The sequence below is a fragment of the Ranitomeya imitator genome, chromosome 7, assembly GCF_032444005.1.
Source record: "Ranitomeya imitator isolate aRanImi1 chromosome 7, aRanImi1.pri, whole genome shotgun sequence".
Taxonomy (NCBI): domain Eukaryota; kingdom Metazoa; phylum Chordata; class Amphibia; order Anura; family Dendrobatidae; genus Ranitomeya; species Ranitomeya imitator.
In genome coordinates this window covers 22,086,147-22,101,987 of record NC_091288.1, presented here as the reverse complement: position 1 = coordinate 22,101,987, position 15,841 = coordinate 22,086,147, and the positions used below count along the sequence as shown (strand labels likewise).

Here is a 15,841-nt window from a genome sequence, read left to right as displayed (position 1 = left end):
CGCTGTCAACTTACGGTGTAGGAACTGCAGCTCTCTGACTGGCGGTAATGATCTTGCCAGTGATCAAAGCCTGTGTTTGCCGCGCTGTCACGCAGATGTCATCAAGGCAAACAATGTTCAGGCCCCCCCATTCATCTGAATGGGGTCTGGGTTCAGGTACCGTTTTAGTACGTGAGCTGAACTTTTCTTTACATTTTTGTCCTGAACCTGCCGGACCTGAACAGCCACTAGTGCGTTCATCACTAGTCATTTTCTGATGTAACATTCTCAATAGGCTAAAAAATAGTCCTAAAGATAAGCAAACATTCGTAAAGCCTTCAGACTCAAGACGATTGTTGGAGAACGCTTTTAGAATCTGATCTCACGAATGAGGCGAGTGAATACTTTATTCTAATCAGCTGAGATAATGGTGCTTTTGCTGCTGGCACCGGGATATCCATGTCCTCTCACATTTACAGTTTGCGGTAAAATGCTATGCAGATATTTTAGAATCCCTCTTCTTCTCGTACTTTTTAGGTATTGAAATAATGAACTTTGACGTAGCTGAAGAAACTTTGAGGGTAAAAGTTTTGCTTTATGTCGCATCTTTAAAAATAGCTGCTGCTTCCCTGGTCCACATTCTGGAGCGTAACATTTTCATAAGGAGAAAATAGATTTTTTAAAAGTCTGGATAAAGCATGGCATCCTAAACAACGGTAGGAACGGCTGAGATGGTTAGAAAACTAGATGTCTGAAAAGTAAAATATGTCTTTTATAAAGTTAAGCAAATTGTGGTGTTATAAATGAGCATCGAGGAATGAGAGATCTATGTGTATATAAGGGGGGAATAAATACTATTTGTGGAGTAATAATAGAGGAGGCACGAGGCAGCATGTACCTCGCATACAGATCAAGGGATAAAAGGGTCATCCGGGCTGACCTGTTTAAGGCATCATTTAATAGGTCTTGTATTAACCTTCTAAATCCCTAATTATTTTCCTTGGTGAGGGGCAACACCCTAAACCATCGTAGCTGCAAATTGAGGTTCTGGTTTGACTTTGATTCTAGGTCATATTGCAAGGCTCGTTAAAGGCTCGATATTGTCTTTTAGGATCGCTGCTTCCAATAGGTGGCGCTAGAGTTCAAATCCTCTTTCTCTCTGAAGAGACAATTTACATATTTTATTTCCCAGAGGAGCATGCATGGATTATAAGTCTCCTCACTCTGACATGCCAGGCCTGGCTTGTCACTCTCCACAAGGATAAATGTTAGACCCGTGTTTCCCTGCAAAGCAATGCCTGACGAACCAAAGAATTGGAGCGACTATTTCTCATATACAGGTAGCAGTACATTTAATTTAAAGTTCTATAACCACAGAAGCTTTCTTTACAACATAGCGCAACTATTAATTATGGACCATCGGTGCCCAATCAATGGCAATAGCAAAAAATGGCATTTTTAGTTGTCTTTCAATTCTCTTGTATGCAACAAGCCATTTTAGCTATTTCTTGATCTACCATCAGCAGGGAGAAAGTAAAGGACTGCAGTCATTCCAGTCTCCTTCTTCTCTAACCCATATTGAAATGAATGACGTGTGAAGCAGATAAAGAAAATGTCTTCCAACTTGAATCACTGAAGTCCTTTACTTTCACCCTCAGCAGGGAGAGAGTAAAGGGCAGCAGCAATTCAATTTTCTTTATACTCTGACCCACGTAGAGATCAATGTAGTGTGGAGCTACCAAACCATGCGCATTCTAAGAAAGTAGTCATGCAGTTAGCTCTCCCCCAGAAGAAAGGAAACTGTCTATCTAGTGCCGCTTGTAGGTAGCTATCCTGTAAGTCTACTTTGCACTGACAAGGAACCAGAATCAGCTGTTTGCGGAAAACTAGTTTAGGTAAAATCCCCCCAAAATCTTTCCGGGCCTTTTCATGGGTTTAAGGCCCATTTTTGCGGGCCGTATTGCCATAATGTTCACGGTCTGCCGCAAAAATGGGCAGCAAAAGTCTTCTCGGAGCGCCGCTTTTCTGGTTTGGAATAGATTTAGGAGTGTCCTAGTAAAAATACGGCATTCCGCAAATACAGTCTTCACGGTGTACCGCAAAATGAACACACTGGACATGCTTCCGTTGTTTTTGCGGCCCCATTCATTTTAATGGGGGTCGTGTCCATAAGCCGTGAAAAATATCAAGCATTTTTTTCACGGCCGTAAATACGACCTTCATGGCCGTACGGCGCTCTGACAAATTTTTGCGGCCCGTTTTGCGGCCCCATAGAAATCTATGGGGGCTGCAAAAACGTCCCGCAAAAACACGGCAAATGTAAAAGAAGCCTAATATTGACTTCCTAGTGGATATCTATAAGTAGAGAGACATTCTTCCAGGATATAAATATTCACATACTTTTACGTGAACACCTTTTCGCGCCTGTTCTATCTTCACTAGTAAAGGTATTATAACCCACAGGAATGTCATAAATCAAGAGTCCTTCATTATAGAACTTGTATTTTTAAGAAGATCCATTAAAATGTGCCTTAACGAGGTAAGCCCCAATACAGTATATTTTACATTGTTTTTAGCATTATTAGCAGATGTCTAGTTACCAGGGTAGCAGCATTGCAGCCATAATGGGACCCAGCAACCTCTATTCATCCAGTGGAAGATGGATTAAATGCAAATTGCTTGACAAGCAAAGACGGTATGACAAATCACAAATCTTCATAAACATTTCATATTCCGAACTCCATTACTTAATGAAGCGGGTCAATGCGGACTAGGTTTGTGGTCCATGTTTTTCTTGGGGCCCCCATATTCCATTTTTATTCTCCTGTTTATTATTTAAAATGCCCTTATGTTTATACAACTTCTCTTTATTAGACGTTAATTAATGTATCTTCTATTGATTTGTGCGTTTGCATGTCTCCCATTAGCAATAATTAATTAATACGGAGCTTCTATTTGCTTTTACCCCTAATAGCCATCCATTATTCATTACGCACTAATATGTGATATTTTTTTTCTATTGAATCATGCGATCGCTTCCATCGGGTACCGGAATATTCTAATGATAATGTGGCTGTGGATGAGCGCTGCCTTTCACCTCTGTTCCTCCTCTCAATATTAGACGTTTAATTACTATGTGGCGCAGGGATTGCTGCTGCCGGGGGGGAGTTGGATCTCTAAGTGCTGGTAATGGGTTTCGGCACTTCAGGATTCTGATGGCTTGAATCATCCTCGTAGCCTCTTGTGTGTAAATTCTGCCCACAGTTCCAGGAATCCATTTGATCATTTGCCGTGACCTTGTCACCGCGGAGGATTTTAGAGAAATGGTAAATATTTCTCATGGTGAAGGTGAACTCAGGATCTCATCGACTTAATGATACATGTCGATATTTGTCACAAAGTAGCCATATGACACGATTAACAATTTAAGAATATTTGGATACTTTGTATTATTTGGTCACTATGTAGTGGTATTTTTTTTAGACCATAAATGGCACTATGCGGTTGTATAGAAGTACTACAGTATGTTGGTGAATATTATTTAGATTTATTGTGGTATAATATAGAAACTATATGGCGGTATTATGTAGATAATTTAAAGATATTTAAGATATTTCTGTTTAAGTGGTATATATATATGGCGCTATTTTCTTGCCATTATATGGTTGAATGGAAGTACTACTATATGTCACTAGGTATTATTTGTGGTTATTATTAGTATTATATGGGAATTGTCTGGCAGTATGATGAGGACAATTTAAGGAAAAAATATTTCCATGCTGTGTACTGTTTTGGGCACAATGTGGTTGAATTCTGTAGATAATATTTGGCGGTATTATCTTGAAGCTGTATGGCTAAATGGAAGTACTATTGTATGCTAATGGTTATTATTTGAGGTTATTTACAGTATTATATGGGAACTATATCCTAAATCCTAACTTTGCAATGCCTAAGGGATACGTTAAACAAAAATAAATGAATGAAAAACAGTTTACCTTTTCTTTAAAATTAATTAATTAAATCTGCAAAAAATTGTAACTATTTTTATATATAAACAAAGAAATTAAAAGAAATCAGCACCTACATTTTTGCCCATTTGTCCAGCTCTTCATCAAGATAGGATTTCACATTTTTGGGCAAAAGCCCAAGTGAGTTCCCACAAAAATATACACACCCGTCCTCTTCATTAACAAGAGATTTGTCAGCTGAAATAAATATAGAAACCATAGAATAACCATAAAGTAATAATAGAAAAGTCTTCTGTACAACATTGATATCGTGCATGGAAACTTCCGCCTACATTGTCACTTAGAAGACTTATTATGGCCAGAGAGTCAGATGTAGAATTCATCTCGGTGACTTCATCACATCTTTAGTTATTGTAATCATTTTCTGCTGATTATCACTCAGAAAGCAACATACAGCTACATGCAACCATTGATGAGAAGGATAGCTACTATAGTAACAGTAAATATGAAGACTGGCAACTGTGGAAACAGTCAATAAGAAGGACAGCTACTGTGGTTACCATCCACATGAAGGTTAGCTAGTGTGGAAACAGTCAATAAGCATAGCTACTGTGGTTGCCATCCACATGAAGGTTAGGTAGCGTGGAAACAGTCAATAAGAAGGACAACTACTGTGGTTACTATCCACATGAAGGTTAGGTAGTGTGGAAACAGTCAATAAGAAGGACAACTACTGTGGTTACCATCAAGATGAAGATTAGCAATTGTGGAAACAGTCAATAAGGATAGCTACTGAGGTAACTGTCAATATGAAGGTTAGGTGTTGTGGAAACAGTCAATAAGAAGGATAGCTACAGTGAAAACACACAACTAGAAAGTTAGCTGCTGTGGAAACAGTCAAAATGAAGTTTAGTTAGTGTGTAAACAGTCAATAAGGATAGCTACTGTGATTGCCATTAATAAGAAAATTTGCAATTGTGGAAACAGTCAATAAGAAGGTACGCTACTGTGGTAATCATTGATGAGAAGGTTAGCTATAGTGGAAACAGTCAATTGGGAGGTTAGTTACTGTGGAAATACTCAATCAGAAGTTAGCTACAGTGGAAACAGTCAATAAGAAGGTTAGCTATTATGGAAATAGTCAATCTGAAGGTTAGCTTTTATGGAAACAGTCAGTAAGAAGGTTAGCTATAGTGGAAACAGTCAACAGGGAGGTTAGCTACTGTGGGCATACTCAATCAGAAGTTAGCTATTAAGGAAATCGTCAATCTGAAGGTTAGCTTTTATGGAAACAGTCGATAAGAAGGTCAGCGACTGTGGACATAATCACTAAGATGGTACGCTTCTGTGGTAATCATCAGTAAGAAGGGTACCTATAGTGGAAACAGTCAATAGGGAGGTTAGCTACGGTGGGCATACTCAATCAAAAGTTAGCTACTGTGGAAACAGTCAATAAGATGGTTAGCTATTATGGAAACCATCAATCTGAAGGTTAGCTATTATGGAAACAGTCAGTAAAAAGGTTAACTATAGTGGAAACAGTCAAGAAGAAGGTTAGCTGCTTTTGCCAAATCCTTTCATGATTCGATTGTTTTGTTTCGATAAGCTCAATAACTGACGTGTCGGCCGGACCAGGGTCCTGTGAATTTATTCACTCATCTCTACGCACCTTGTTAACTCATGAAGATCCATATAGCCTTACGATCATATGTGCGTCCTGCAGAAAGTAGGGGGTCTTTGATAGAGCGAGGGGCATTCGAGCAGCATGTGGCCCACTTGTATTTACATGGCTCAGCATAGAGGGGTGTAAGAAGCTGCCATAGCTGGCACAGCAGAAACCTATCAGCACAGACACAGTATTTTTGTGTCATCCTTCCACACGAAAGGAAGGGAAAAGAAATCCTTATTTTTACAGTTACAGTAGCCGTGATGTTCCTGAAAGGATGCTGCAAGACTCTGCTCCTGATCTCTTCCAGTTCTTCGATGGCTGTATCAGCAAAATGGTCAACCAGCCGCATGATCGTCCAATCAATGGTTGCACAACCATCAATCTATGTCTACTTAATCCTTTCTATCCTTTATTAAAATCTCCCCCAAATTCCGCAGGCAAACGTCTTGTTCAGCAACACAAAGGCAAAAGTTACAAATAATACCTAAGATCACGAATTAGAACAAGAATTCAGAGTACAATACCCAGGGACAGAAGTCTGTGTACAGAGCGCAACGCCACCGGGAAAAATCAAAAGGAAAGATCTAGGGCAGAATAAATAAAAACTGTGGTATGCAACGTCTTATTTATCCTCGATGTATACAAGTGTATCTCATCAGGATGAGCGATGTACAGATAAGAGGCGAACAGATAATATTGTAATTGGAGATAAGTGAATCACCCGGTAATTAATCAAATTGCTACCAATTTTTCCAAAATTTTTGATTCCACCAAATCTGAAAATTTGAGGACTTGATGTTCAGAAAATCTGCATGGCAGTGATAAAAAAGGTAAAGAAAAAAATGATAATCACATGATATTCAGTTCTTCTAGGACATCATCTGACTCCTCATGTGGTCGGCTTCTCTTTCCGCCAAGTTACAGGATACATACCTTTTCTTGGGTGTTTGGGTTGTTTTCTGGCTGCAGTCTGTTTAGCTTAACACAGGTGTTTGCATTTGTGTGTCTATCACCATTTGGGTGCAGCTTTATATTCTGTTCTCCAGCTGTGTTTTCCTGCTGGTGATAGATTCATTTGGATGTTTTGACATTCTGTTGATGTTTGGAGCAAGTTTGTAAAACTTCAACTAAGGGTTTTTGCTTTATTGTTTCTTTGCTATCCTATGCTTATATATTCTGTTTATCTTTAGGAAGTAGGCAGTAGATTTGTTAACAGTACTTGCTTTATTCTTTAACATTTTGTTATTTACTTTACTCACTCTGGGATCTTTCCTTTGTTCAGCACACTTCTCCTCTTGTAGGTAATTCCCACTCTGCTCTGCCTTCTGGTTCTTTTGGAGGAACGTGAAGAAATTTGATGGCCATTTAGGCAATTAGGTCTGTGTTGTCATTTCCTAGTCTGTTGTTAGGGCTATCTCTGTACCCACAGACACTACTAGGTACTGTAAAGTCAGGTTACCAAGTTTGTGCAGAAACCGACAGGGTCAGTTGCAGTTTTTTAGTGTATAACCTTTTTTTTCCCTAGTGAGTTTCTACATAGGCATAACACGTAGCGTCTGGAGAGACCTCAAAGTATAATAAACCTCTTTTCACACCAATTGAGTAACTTTCATTTTGGGCTGAATTGAATGTGCCTATCGATTCATGCAAATCTGTCAGAAACTAAGTTCAGAAGATTCTCTTGTCTCCTAATTGCAATGAATGTTAAAAGGCAACAATTCGACTGTCAAATCCACCAGAAAGTGGCGCTATATTATACTACACCAACAGTGCATATACGGCATTTATAACAAAGATCAATGGGGCACGAGGATTGATTGGAAACATTTGTATGTATCAGAGATGGGAAAAGAAAAGGAGGAACTGTATAAAGCTGGTGTGTAAGAATAATAAGAAATTGTAATAAATATATTAATAAATAAGTGATAAAATACAATAATAATAATAACACAATGATAAATAATAGGAACACTTTTGATCAAGACTATTTGCAAAGCTGATCCCTTTTCTCTTTTCTCTTTCAGATGCATCTAAAGTAAACAAAAGTGGTTGCATAAGTTTGCAAACTTCATTATATTGTAAATGTCACAATCGATCCGCTGTCTTGGTGGGACAATGACATTTGCCATTTTTATTCCTGGCTCAGCTCCAATGAATGCATGTCTGGAGGTTCTTATTACTGATTACTTTTCACCCAGTTCATAAAAGAAATATGCAGAATAGAAGCCAAAGACTTTAAAAAAAACTTAATAATGTGTCTTACTTGTTGGCAAATCCATAATCTTTGGAATGTGAAAACATTGTCTGAGGTGCTTCAATTCATCTTCATTGTCTAAGTGGAGAGCGAAGTCCTCATCCAGCACAGTGCATCCCAGCTGAGACGCTACGCTTTCTAACCTTGTTATAGGTGACATATGATTCGATGCACTCATGATGATGGAAGGGACTGGACTCAACAAAGCTCTGCAAACCTGACCTGAAATACAAAACTACCCACATCGTACTCAATATATCAGAGCAAATGTACTCAGTGCATGATATACATATAATTATGAGGCCCTAGAGCAGAATTTCTAATTGGGACCCACCAGGAATTTCAGGACCCCATACTGGCAACATTTTTTGGCACCCTTGAGACTCCACCCAGGCTCCCCCCCCCCCAGCTCCGCCTGCAAACCCTTGAACCTTCCACAGTCCCAGAGCTCACTCTTGAAACATCCTCACCAATCACACATATACAGTTCCCATCTACTGCCGGATCACATACATAGCCAGCAGCTTTTATTTTGGCCAAAATATTTTTTAAGCCACCAACATGACACAGTAGACTCTTTGGCCGGACCCTTCTCTACTCTAACCTATTAAACATTTGTTAAAATATCTAATACTCTTTTTAGATATATTTTTATTTATGTTTCTTTAAGGGAATGTGCCACATACACTTTTTAAAATTAACAATAATACCATATACAAGTGACAAATACCACCACACCATGACCAGATCACATATTACCACCACATAGTGATCAATAATACCACATACAAGGAACAACTACCCCCACACCATGACCAGACCACATATTACCACCACATAGTTACCAAATAATAGCACATACAAGGAACAAATACCACCACACCATGACCAGACCACATATTTCCACAACATAGTGACTGAATGATGCCACATACAAGGAACAAAAACTGCCACAGCATGCCCAGATCACATATTACTACCTCATAGTGACCAATAATACCACATACAGTAGACAAATACCATCACACCATGACCAGGTCACATATTACCACCACATAGTGAATGAATATTACAATACTGTTCATTAACAAAAAAACACAATACTAATATTGCTATAAGTGCTATTATACACATGAGCTTTATACATAGTACACATTGTATAGAGTCAGTGTAGATGTAATACAGTGATCACCGGTGACATTATGCACAGGAGCTCTGTGTATAATGTCAGCGTACAGGTACTACAGTGATCACCGGTGACATTATACACAGGAGTTCTGTATATAGTGTCAGTGTACAGGGAATACAGTGACCACCAGTGACATTATACACAGGAGCTCTATGTATAATGTCAGCGTACAGGTAATTCAGTGATCAGCAGTGACATTATACACAGGAGCTCTGTATATAGTGTCAGTGTACAGGTAATACAGTGATTACAGGTGACATTATAAACAGGAGCTCTGTGTATAATGTCAGTGTACAGGTAATACAGTGATCACCGGTGACATTATGCACAGGAGCTCTGTATATAGTGTCAGTGTACAGGTAATACAGTGATCATCGGTGACATTATACACAGAAGCTCTGTGTATAATGTCAGTGTACAGGTAATACAGTGATCACCGGTGACATTATACACAGAAGCTCTGTGCATAATGTCAGTGTACAGGTAATACAGTGATCACCGGTGACATTATAGACAGGAGCTCTGTATATAGTGTCAGTGTACAGGTAATACAGTGATCACCAGTGACATTATACACAGGAGCTCTGTATATAGTGTCAGTGTACAGGTAATACAGTGATCACCGGTGACATTATACACAGGAGCTCTGTATATAGTGTCAGTGTACAGGTAATACAGTGATCACCGGTGACATTATACACAGAAGCTCTGTATATAGTGTCAGTGTACAGGTAATACAGTGATCAGCGGTGACATTATACACAGGAGCTCTGTATATAGTGTCAGTGTACAGGTAATACATGGATCACCGGTGACATTATGCACAGGAGCTCTGTATATAGTGTCAGCGTACAGGTAATACCGTGAACCCCGGTGACATTATACACAGGAGGTCTGTGTATAATGTCAGTGTACAGGTAATACAGTGATCACCGGGACCCTCATAAGCATGATGTCCAGCATGTAGGCAATGGTGAGCAAACCCAGAACATGGTGGAAAGGAAAGGTAATCACAACTGTTGGTGCAATAATGCCAGTCACCAAAAAAAAAAACCAATAGCCTGAGGGAAACTCACACTGGTGTGGATCGGTCCGATATGGGAGCAAATCCCAGTTAACCAGGACTAGAGTGGACGGCTCAGAAGCGGCCCCATGCGTATCGCTGTAACTTGTATGGCTTCGTCAGGGGAAAAAGCTGTTCCTTTTTCATTTATTGTTTTCTCATTTATTATATGTTATATGACATTGCTTACCCCTGAATGTACCAAATTGTATATGATAATAAGCATATGATACTTTACATATTGCGGTATATGGGGCCACATACCTTGCAATGTGCTGTTTTCCCTCTATTTATATTCTCAGGACTATGGATTGTGTGTACCCACATCTGTTTTTAATTACGTTTTATTTCATTTGCTATTTTGTGTGCTAAATAAAGATTTTTCACTAATTTTTTAATGATTTTCAGGAGAAGTGTGCATTTTTTACAGTAGTGCTTTCTTCCTTCCCTTGCACACCCCATGTAGCGACATCATTGCACCTTATGTGTTGAGACATCAGACACCAAGTGAGAGTGATGGAGGAAGAAGCGTCAGCTGACGCTCCGCGCTCTCTATCACCATTACTTTCAACTGTATCAGCCTCCAGAATTCTGATACAGTTGAGCATGCGATGATGGCTGGGCCGTGTCGGCACTGGCACCATCCCCCAAGTTCACGGGCCCAATAGCAGCGTGGCCTGTGGACATTGGCGGTACGTCACTGTTTCTGACTCCATTACTTAAGAGGATTGCCTAATGCACCCATACATGTATATGAATGGCACAAAAGAGGGTTTCCCGGTCTAGTTCCACCTCTTTGAGCCATATTTGAGACTTTCTCTTTAATCATGTGTTGATTGGGTCCTTTCTTTCAATGCATTACATGTACATAAGGTGACGAAAGGTGAATGTCTGGTTAGTAAAGGTTTTCCATAGTTTCCTGCTGTGAAGAGTCAGGCTACCATTCAACAGATGAGCTGTTCAATAAACCACCAATCAGTTTAATATTTAACGGCTCCATTTAAAATAATAAAAATAAGTAAATATTAATATAGTGCCGGATTAATTATAACCAGTTACCAAATAACTACCGTACATCTTTTTATTTTTTGCAAATTTCTGTCTCACTCCCTGTTTTACCGCTACAGTATGTTACAACATTGTAGCAACCAGTGGCTTTATTATAAATATTTATAAATATGTATACATAAATGTATTGAAGCCTGCCTATGCTATTGTCTTAGCACAACACTCATTCAATACATGGATAGTTGAAGTATGGTGTGAAAAAAAACCTGTGATACAACAAAAGGTACGTGCTGAGATATCTGCAGTGATACGTAAAATACATACTGTAATTATATCCTGCACATATCTTGTTAGTAGTATCCTTATCTAAGAAATATGTCTACTGGATTTACTGGCTTATAAAACAATACGTTCAATGCAATGACTCTTTCATGTAATAGTTTATAAAAGTCTGCACAAACCTTACTCTTGGTGTGTGAAAAGCTGGAGAGTAGCAAAGTAGCAAAGCTCACAGCGCGGAAATACAAGACATCTCTTCCTGTCCTAATGATTTGCACTTAGCAGAACATTTATGGGTATGGCTCTTTAAATCCCACCCCAGTCGTCAGCAAATACCTGCACAGTATCAAAGGTTGCTAGACTCTTGTCTGTAAAATGAGGCACAAGGAAAGCTGGAAGTTTGTAAACACTTTGTTTTGCACAGTCACGTTTTGTGTAGGAATAGTACAATAGTAAAATTCCAGTGGTAAATTGTAGCAAAACTCACATCATTATTCTGGGGTCAAATAGTTTCCTAAAATTCCTGACCTGGTGCTAGGTGGTTATCAAATGGTTTAGCATATTAAGAAAAATGACAATGTGGTTTTATAATAATGGTATATATTTTTATTAATTTGTGCCATTTTACCCTCCAGGGATATTTGGGCCCGTCCTGCTGTAGTTCCAGTGCTCTTGGTTGAGTATGTGCAGTGGAGTCTCTTTGTTGGCTTATGAGGTGACATGGGTCCTCAAGCCTGGGAGGAGACACGGGTCACGGGCATTGATGCAGCCAGCAGAAAGACACGTGGGCAGTGAGGACTTGGCAGACTCTGGAATCTCAGTATCGACAGGATGGATGAAGTGGAACCCAGCAGGGATGATGCAAGCACAAACACAAAAGGCAAAGATGGTGGAGCATTCCAAACATAGGACTAGAGACTCAATTCCAAGACTCAGGTGTGTGTCTAAATAGGTCTTAAATAGCTCTAGGGGGACGATGGTGTAAGGAGGAAGACCGGGCTACGGGTACCTACGTCATGCCGGGTCCGGAACTGTCAAGGCTGCATCCAGCATTGCTTGGGGGTAAGAATGGGGGACCGGACAAGTCCCATCACCTGGGTAGAGGGTGTGACTAAGCCGGGTAGTGTACAGGAAGCGCAGGAAAGAAGTCTCAGTTTCCCGTCAGCGGTGAGAGCAGAGGAAGGTGTGCTGCGTGCTCCGCAGTTTCAGAGGTAGTGATGTACCCCAGCAGAACTTGCGTGAACACTCCGGTGAGACAGTGGGTGTGCAGAGCGCCGTGCGCCTGGCTAAGCAGAGTACAGTGCTTGCGTGGAGGAACAGGTGCAGGACCCTGAGGTGCATTACTCATTTCTGATAGACGCACAGCAGCACCCGTTTTGGACAGGGACTCTGGTAGCGATCCCCACTTTGGCTGCACAGATTTATGGACTAGGGGCTCAGCGGGCAAAACCGGTGACCACTAGTTGCCGCCAGAAGCTGGACCGTGATTTTGTTTGGCATTCATCTGAGGACACCGTTGCCGCCACTCCAACTTCCATCAGACTGTATGTGAATGAGGATCAGAAAAGACGACGAGAAGTGCCGATTAAATATTAGACTGTCGCGTTAACTCTTTAACCCCCTTGATTCTTGTTTAATGATTACTAACTCCCTGCGAGGAGATCAGTTTCATCCTTTTGTTCAAAATCAAATAATATTGTTATGCAGCATAGTTCTGCAATCCCTGCATTACTGCATTTCCGAACCTGCTTATGATGTCATTGATCCATGCTGGGCAACTTAAAAGACCCAACAGGAAGCACAACAGAGGCAGCGGACCCAGAAGAAGGAAGCGTAGACCAGGATACTCCAGACTTGTGTAAGGCTACTTTCACACTAGCGTCGGGCCGAGGTTACCGACGCTAGCAGTGAATGCGTTGCACAACGGGGGCAGCGGATTCATTTTTCCAGCGCATCCGCTGCCCCATTGTGAAGTGCGGAAAGGTGGGGGCGGAGTTCCGGCCGCGCATGCGCGGTCGGAAAAAACGGACCGTCGGCAGCAAAAAACATTACATGTAACGTTTTTTGCTCCCGGAGGACTGCCACAAAACGGCGCAACCGTCGCACGACGGTTGCAACGTATGTCAATGCGTCGCAATGCATCGCTAATGTTAGTCTATGGGGCAAAAACGCATCCTGCAGACAACTTTGCAGGATGCGTTTTTTCCCCTAAACGACGCATTGCGACGTATTGAAAAAAACGCCAGTGTGAAAGTAGCCTTACACTCAGTTTCTAGCACAGTTACTGTATACCCTGCTTCCAACAGTGACCACTTCTATATTTAGGATACACTATATTCCCCTGTGCACTGTATGGTCCTGTACACAACTCTACCTGAAGGACATGGCAGAGGATTATCTTCTGCCACATACATCAACAGAGCAGCATTTGATGTTTTGTATCATTGATCTATCAGCAGCAGGCATCAAACATAGCTGAGCTTTGCTTGTCTCAACTCTGTGATGCCTCGTTATTTCAAGCTCTGTTGTGGAGGCAGCACATAAATAATGGTAGGACATTTCAGCCAACCAGCTGATAGAACAATGATGTAAATAGACATATGAAGCTATGTTGATGTAGACGGTAGAAGATAAAATCCTTCAGGCAAAGTTGTGTACAAGACTGCACAAAAAATGATCAAATACCCTGCAGTAAATAAGTAAATGGCATAGTGCATGAAAATAATATACGGTATTTAGTAAGCATGTTGCCTTATAAAAAAAATGTGAAATCCATCCCACCTCATCCCGGCGAATGTAATTGGGATAGTCCTCTGTGTAGTGGCTCCTCTGTAGTGTGCGCTTACACGCTGCATGCACAACAGTTTATATCCCAGTTCATACCTTTTTGCTTTTTGTTTTTTTATACTGTCTGTTTGCTTCTTATGCATATAAACATGTGGCCTGCCTTTCCTTTGAAATGGGCATCATTGATGTAGTTCCCCATGGCTGTGCGTCCACTAGATGGGCCCATTCCCTCTCATCCCTTATCTACATGCATGTCACTTGACAAACTGTAAGGCGGGATGTTTTTTGCATTTTTTTAAATAAAAAAACATGTTAACTAAATGCCGTAAATTATTTTCATGCACAATGCTATTTATTCATTTACTGCAGGGTATTTAATCATTATGTTTCTGTCTTTGATTTTTTTTTCTGTTTAGTGGCTAGTGTGAACGTGCGCTTACACGCTGCATGCACACCAGTATATATCTCAGTTCATTTTTTTTTAATACTGCACAAAAGAATAGGCGGGTTTCTTAAGGTGGAGATATCATCTGATTCATGCTGCCTAAACTGTAGGCAACATGAATCAGAGCCTGGTTGTGCAATTACAGACATGTACATTTTTCTCTGAATTGCTGGAATAAAAATGCATGGTGCCTAAAGGGAATCATGGTGGAGGCAGTGACCTTATGTGGGGCTGCATGAGCGCTGCTGGTTATCGGAGAGCTACATGCTATTGTGTTATTGATGATCTTATGAATTCACAGATGTACTGCTCTATAGTGAAAGAGAAGATGTCGCCATCACTCTGACCTTGGTAGACATGCCCTTTTCCAACATGGCAATGATCCAGAACATACATCTATTGCATTTCTGAAAAAACAGTGATTCAGTGGCCAAATGTCTCCTGGTCTGACCCCAACCCAACCGAACACCAATGGAAAATTCTGAAGAGACAAGTTGTCATCACTTTCTATCCAGCATCCAGGCTCTAAAAGAGGTAATTCTTGAAGAAAGGAAAAAGATAGACGTTGTAATATGTCGTCAACTTGTTCATTCCATGCCCAAAACAATTGTTGCTGTCTCTAAAAATCATGCAGGAACTATAAATTATTAGATGTAGTAGTTTTTAATGTGGGGTGTACTTATTTTTGATACAACTAATTTGAGTAAACCTGAAGATTTTGCAATGAAAGTTCTATTATTAACATTACTTTCATGTTAAAAACAGCAGCTAAAACACTCAGCAGTTATGCTTGCTTTTTTATTATATTATGCTCACTTATATAGCACTATCATATTCCACAACGCTTTACAGACATCATCACTCTCCCCATTGGGAGTTACAATCTACATTCCCTATCAGTATATCTTTGGAATGTGGGCAGAAACCAGTGAACCCGGAGGAAACCCATGGAAACACGGGGAGAGCATACAAACTCCTTGGAGATATTGTCCTTGCTGAGATTTAAACCTAGAACCCCAGTGCTGAAAAGTAACTGTGCTAACCACTGAGCCACCATACAGTGCTAACCACTGAGCCACCATGCTGTCATGTGGCAAAGTGGGAATATTGCCTAAGGAGGTATGTACATCTTAATAAATAAAGTCCTCTGAATTTAATGCTGCTTTCCATGTCTGTCTGATGGGATTAACTTCCATTGGA

General features: G+C 40.4%; 1 protein-coding gene across 3 annotated transcripts in view; it reads right to left on the bottom strand.

Moving 5' to 3' along the window:
- Positions 1–11,670, bottom strand: part of KYNU (kynureninase) — a 76,285-nt gene extending 64,615 nt beyond the window's left edge. Inside the window, exons 1-3 of one of the 3 annotated variants that reach the window (XM_069735344.1) lie at positions 11,592–11,670; positions 7,880–8,092; positions 4,064–4,184 (exon numbers count right to left, since the gene is read on the bottom strand). In XM_069735344.1, coding sequence (XP_069591445.1) covers positions 4,064–4,184; positions 7,880–8,048 — 290 coding nt within the window. In that variant the 5' untranslated portion in view covers positions 8,049–8,092; positions 11,592–11,670. Of the gene's footprint in view, positions 1–4,063; positions 4,185–7,879; positions 8,106–11,591 lie in introns of all 3 variants that reach the window. The other 2 variants (XM_069735346.1, XM_069735345.1) reach the window with 2 other exon arrangements.
- Between the last annotated feature and the right edge of the window lie 4,171 nt (positions 11,671–15,841).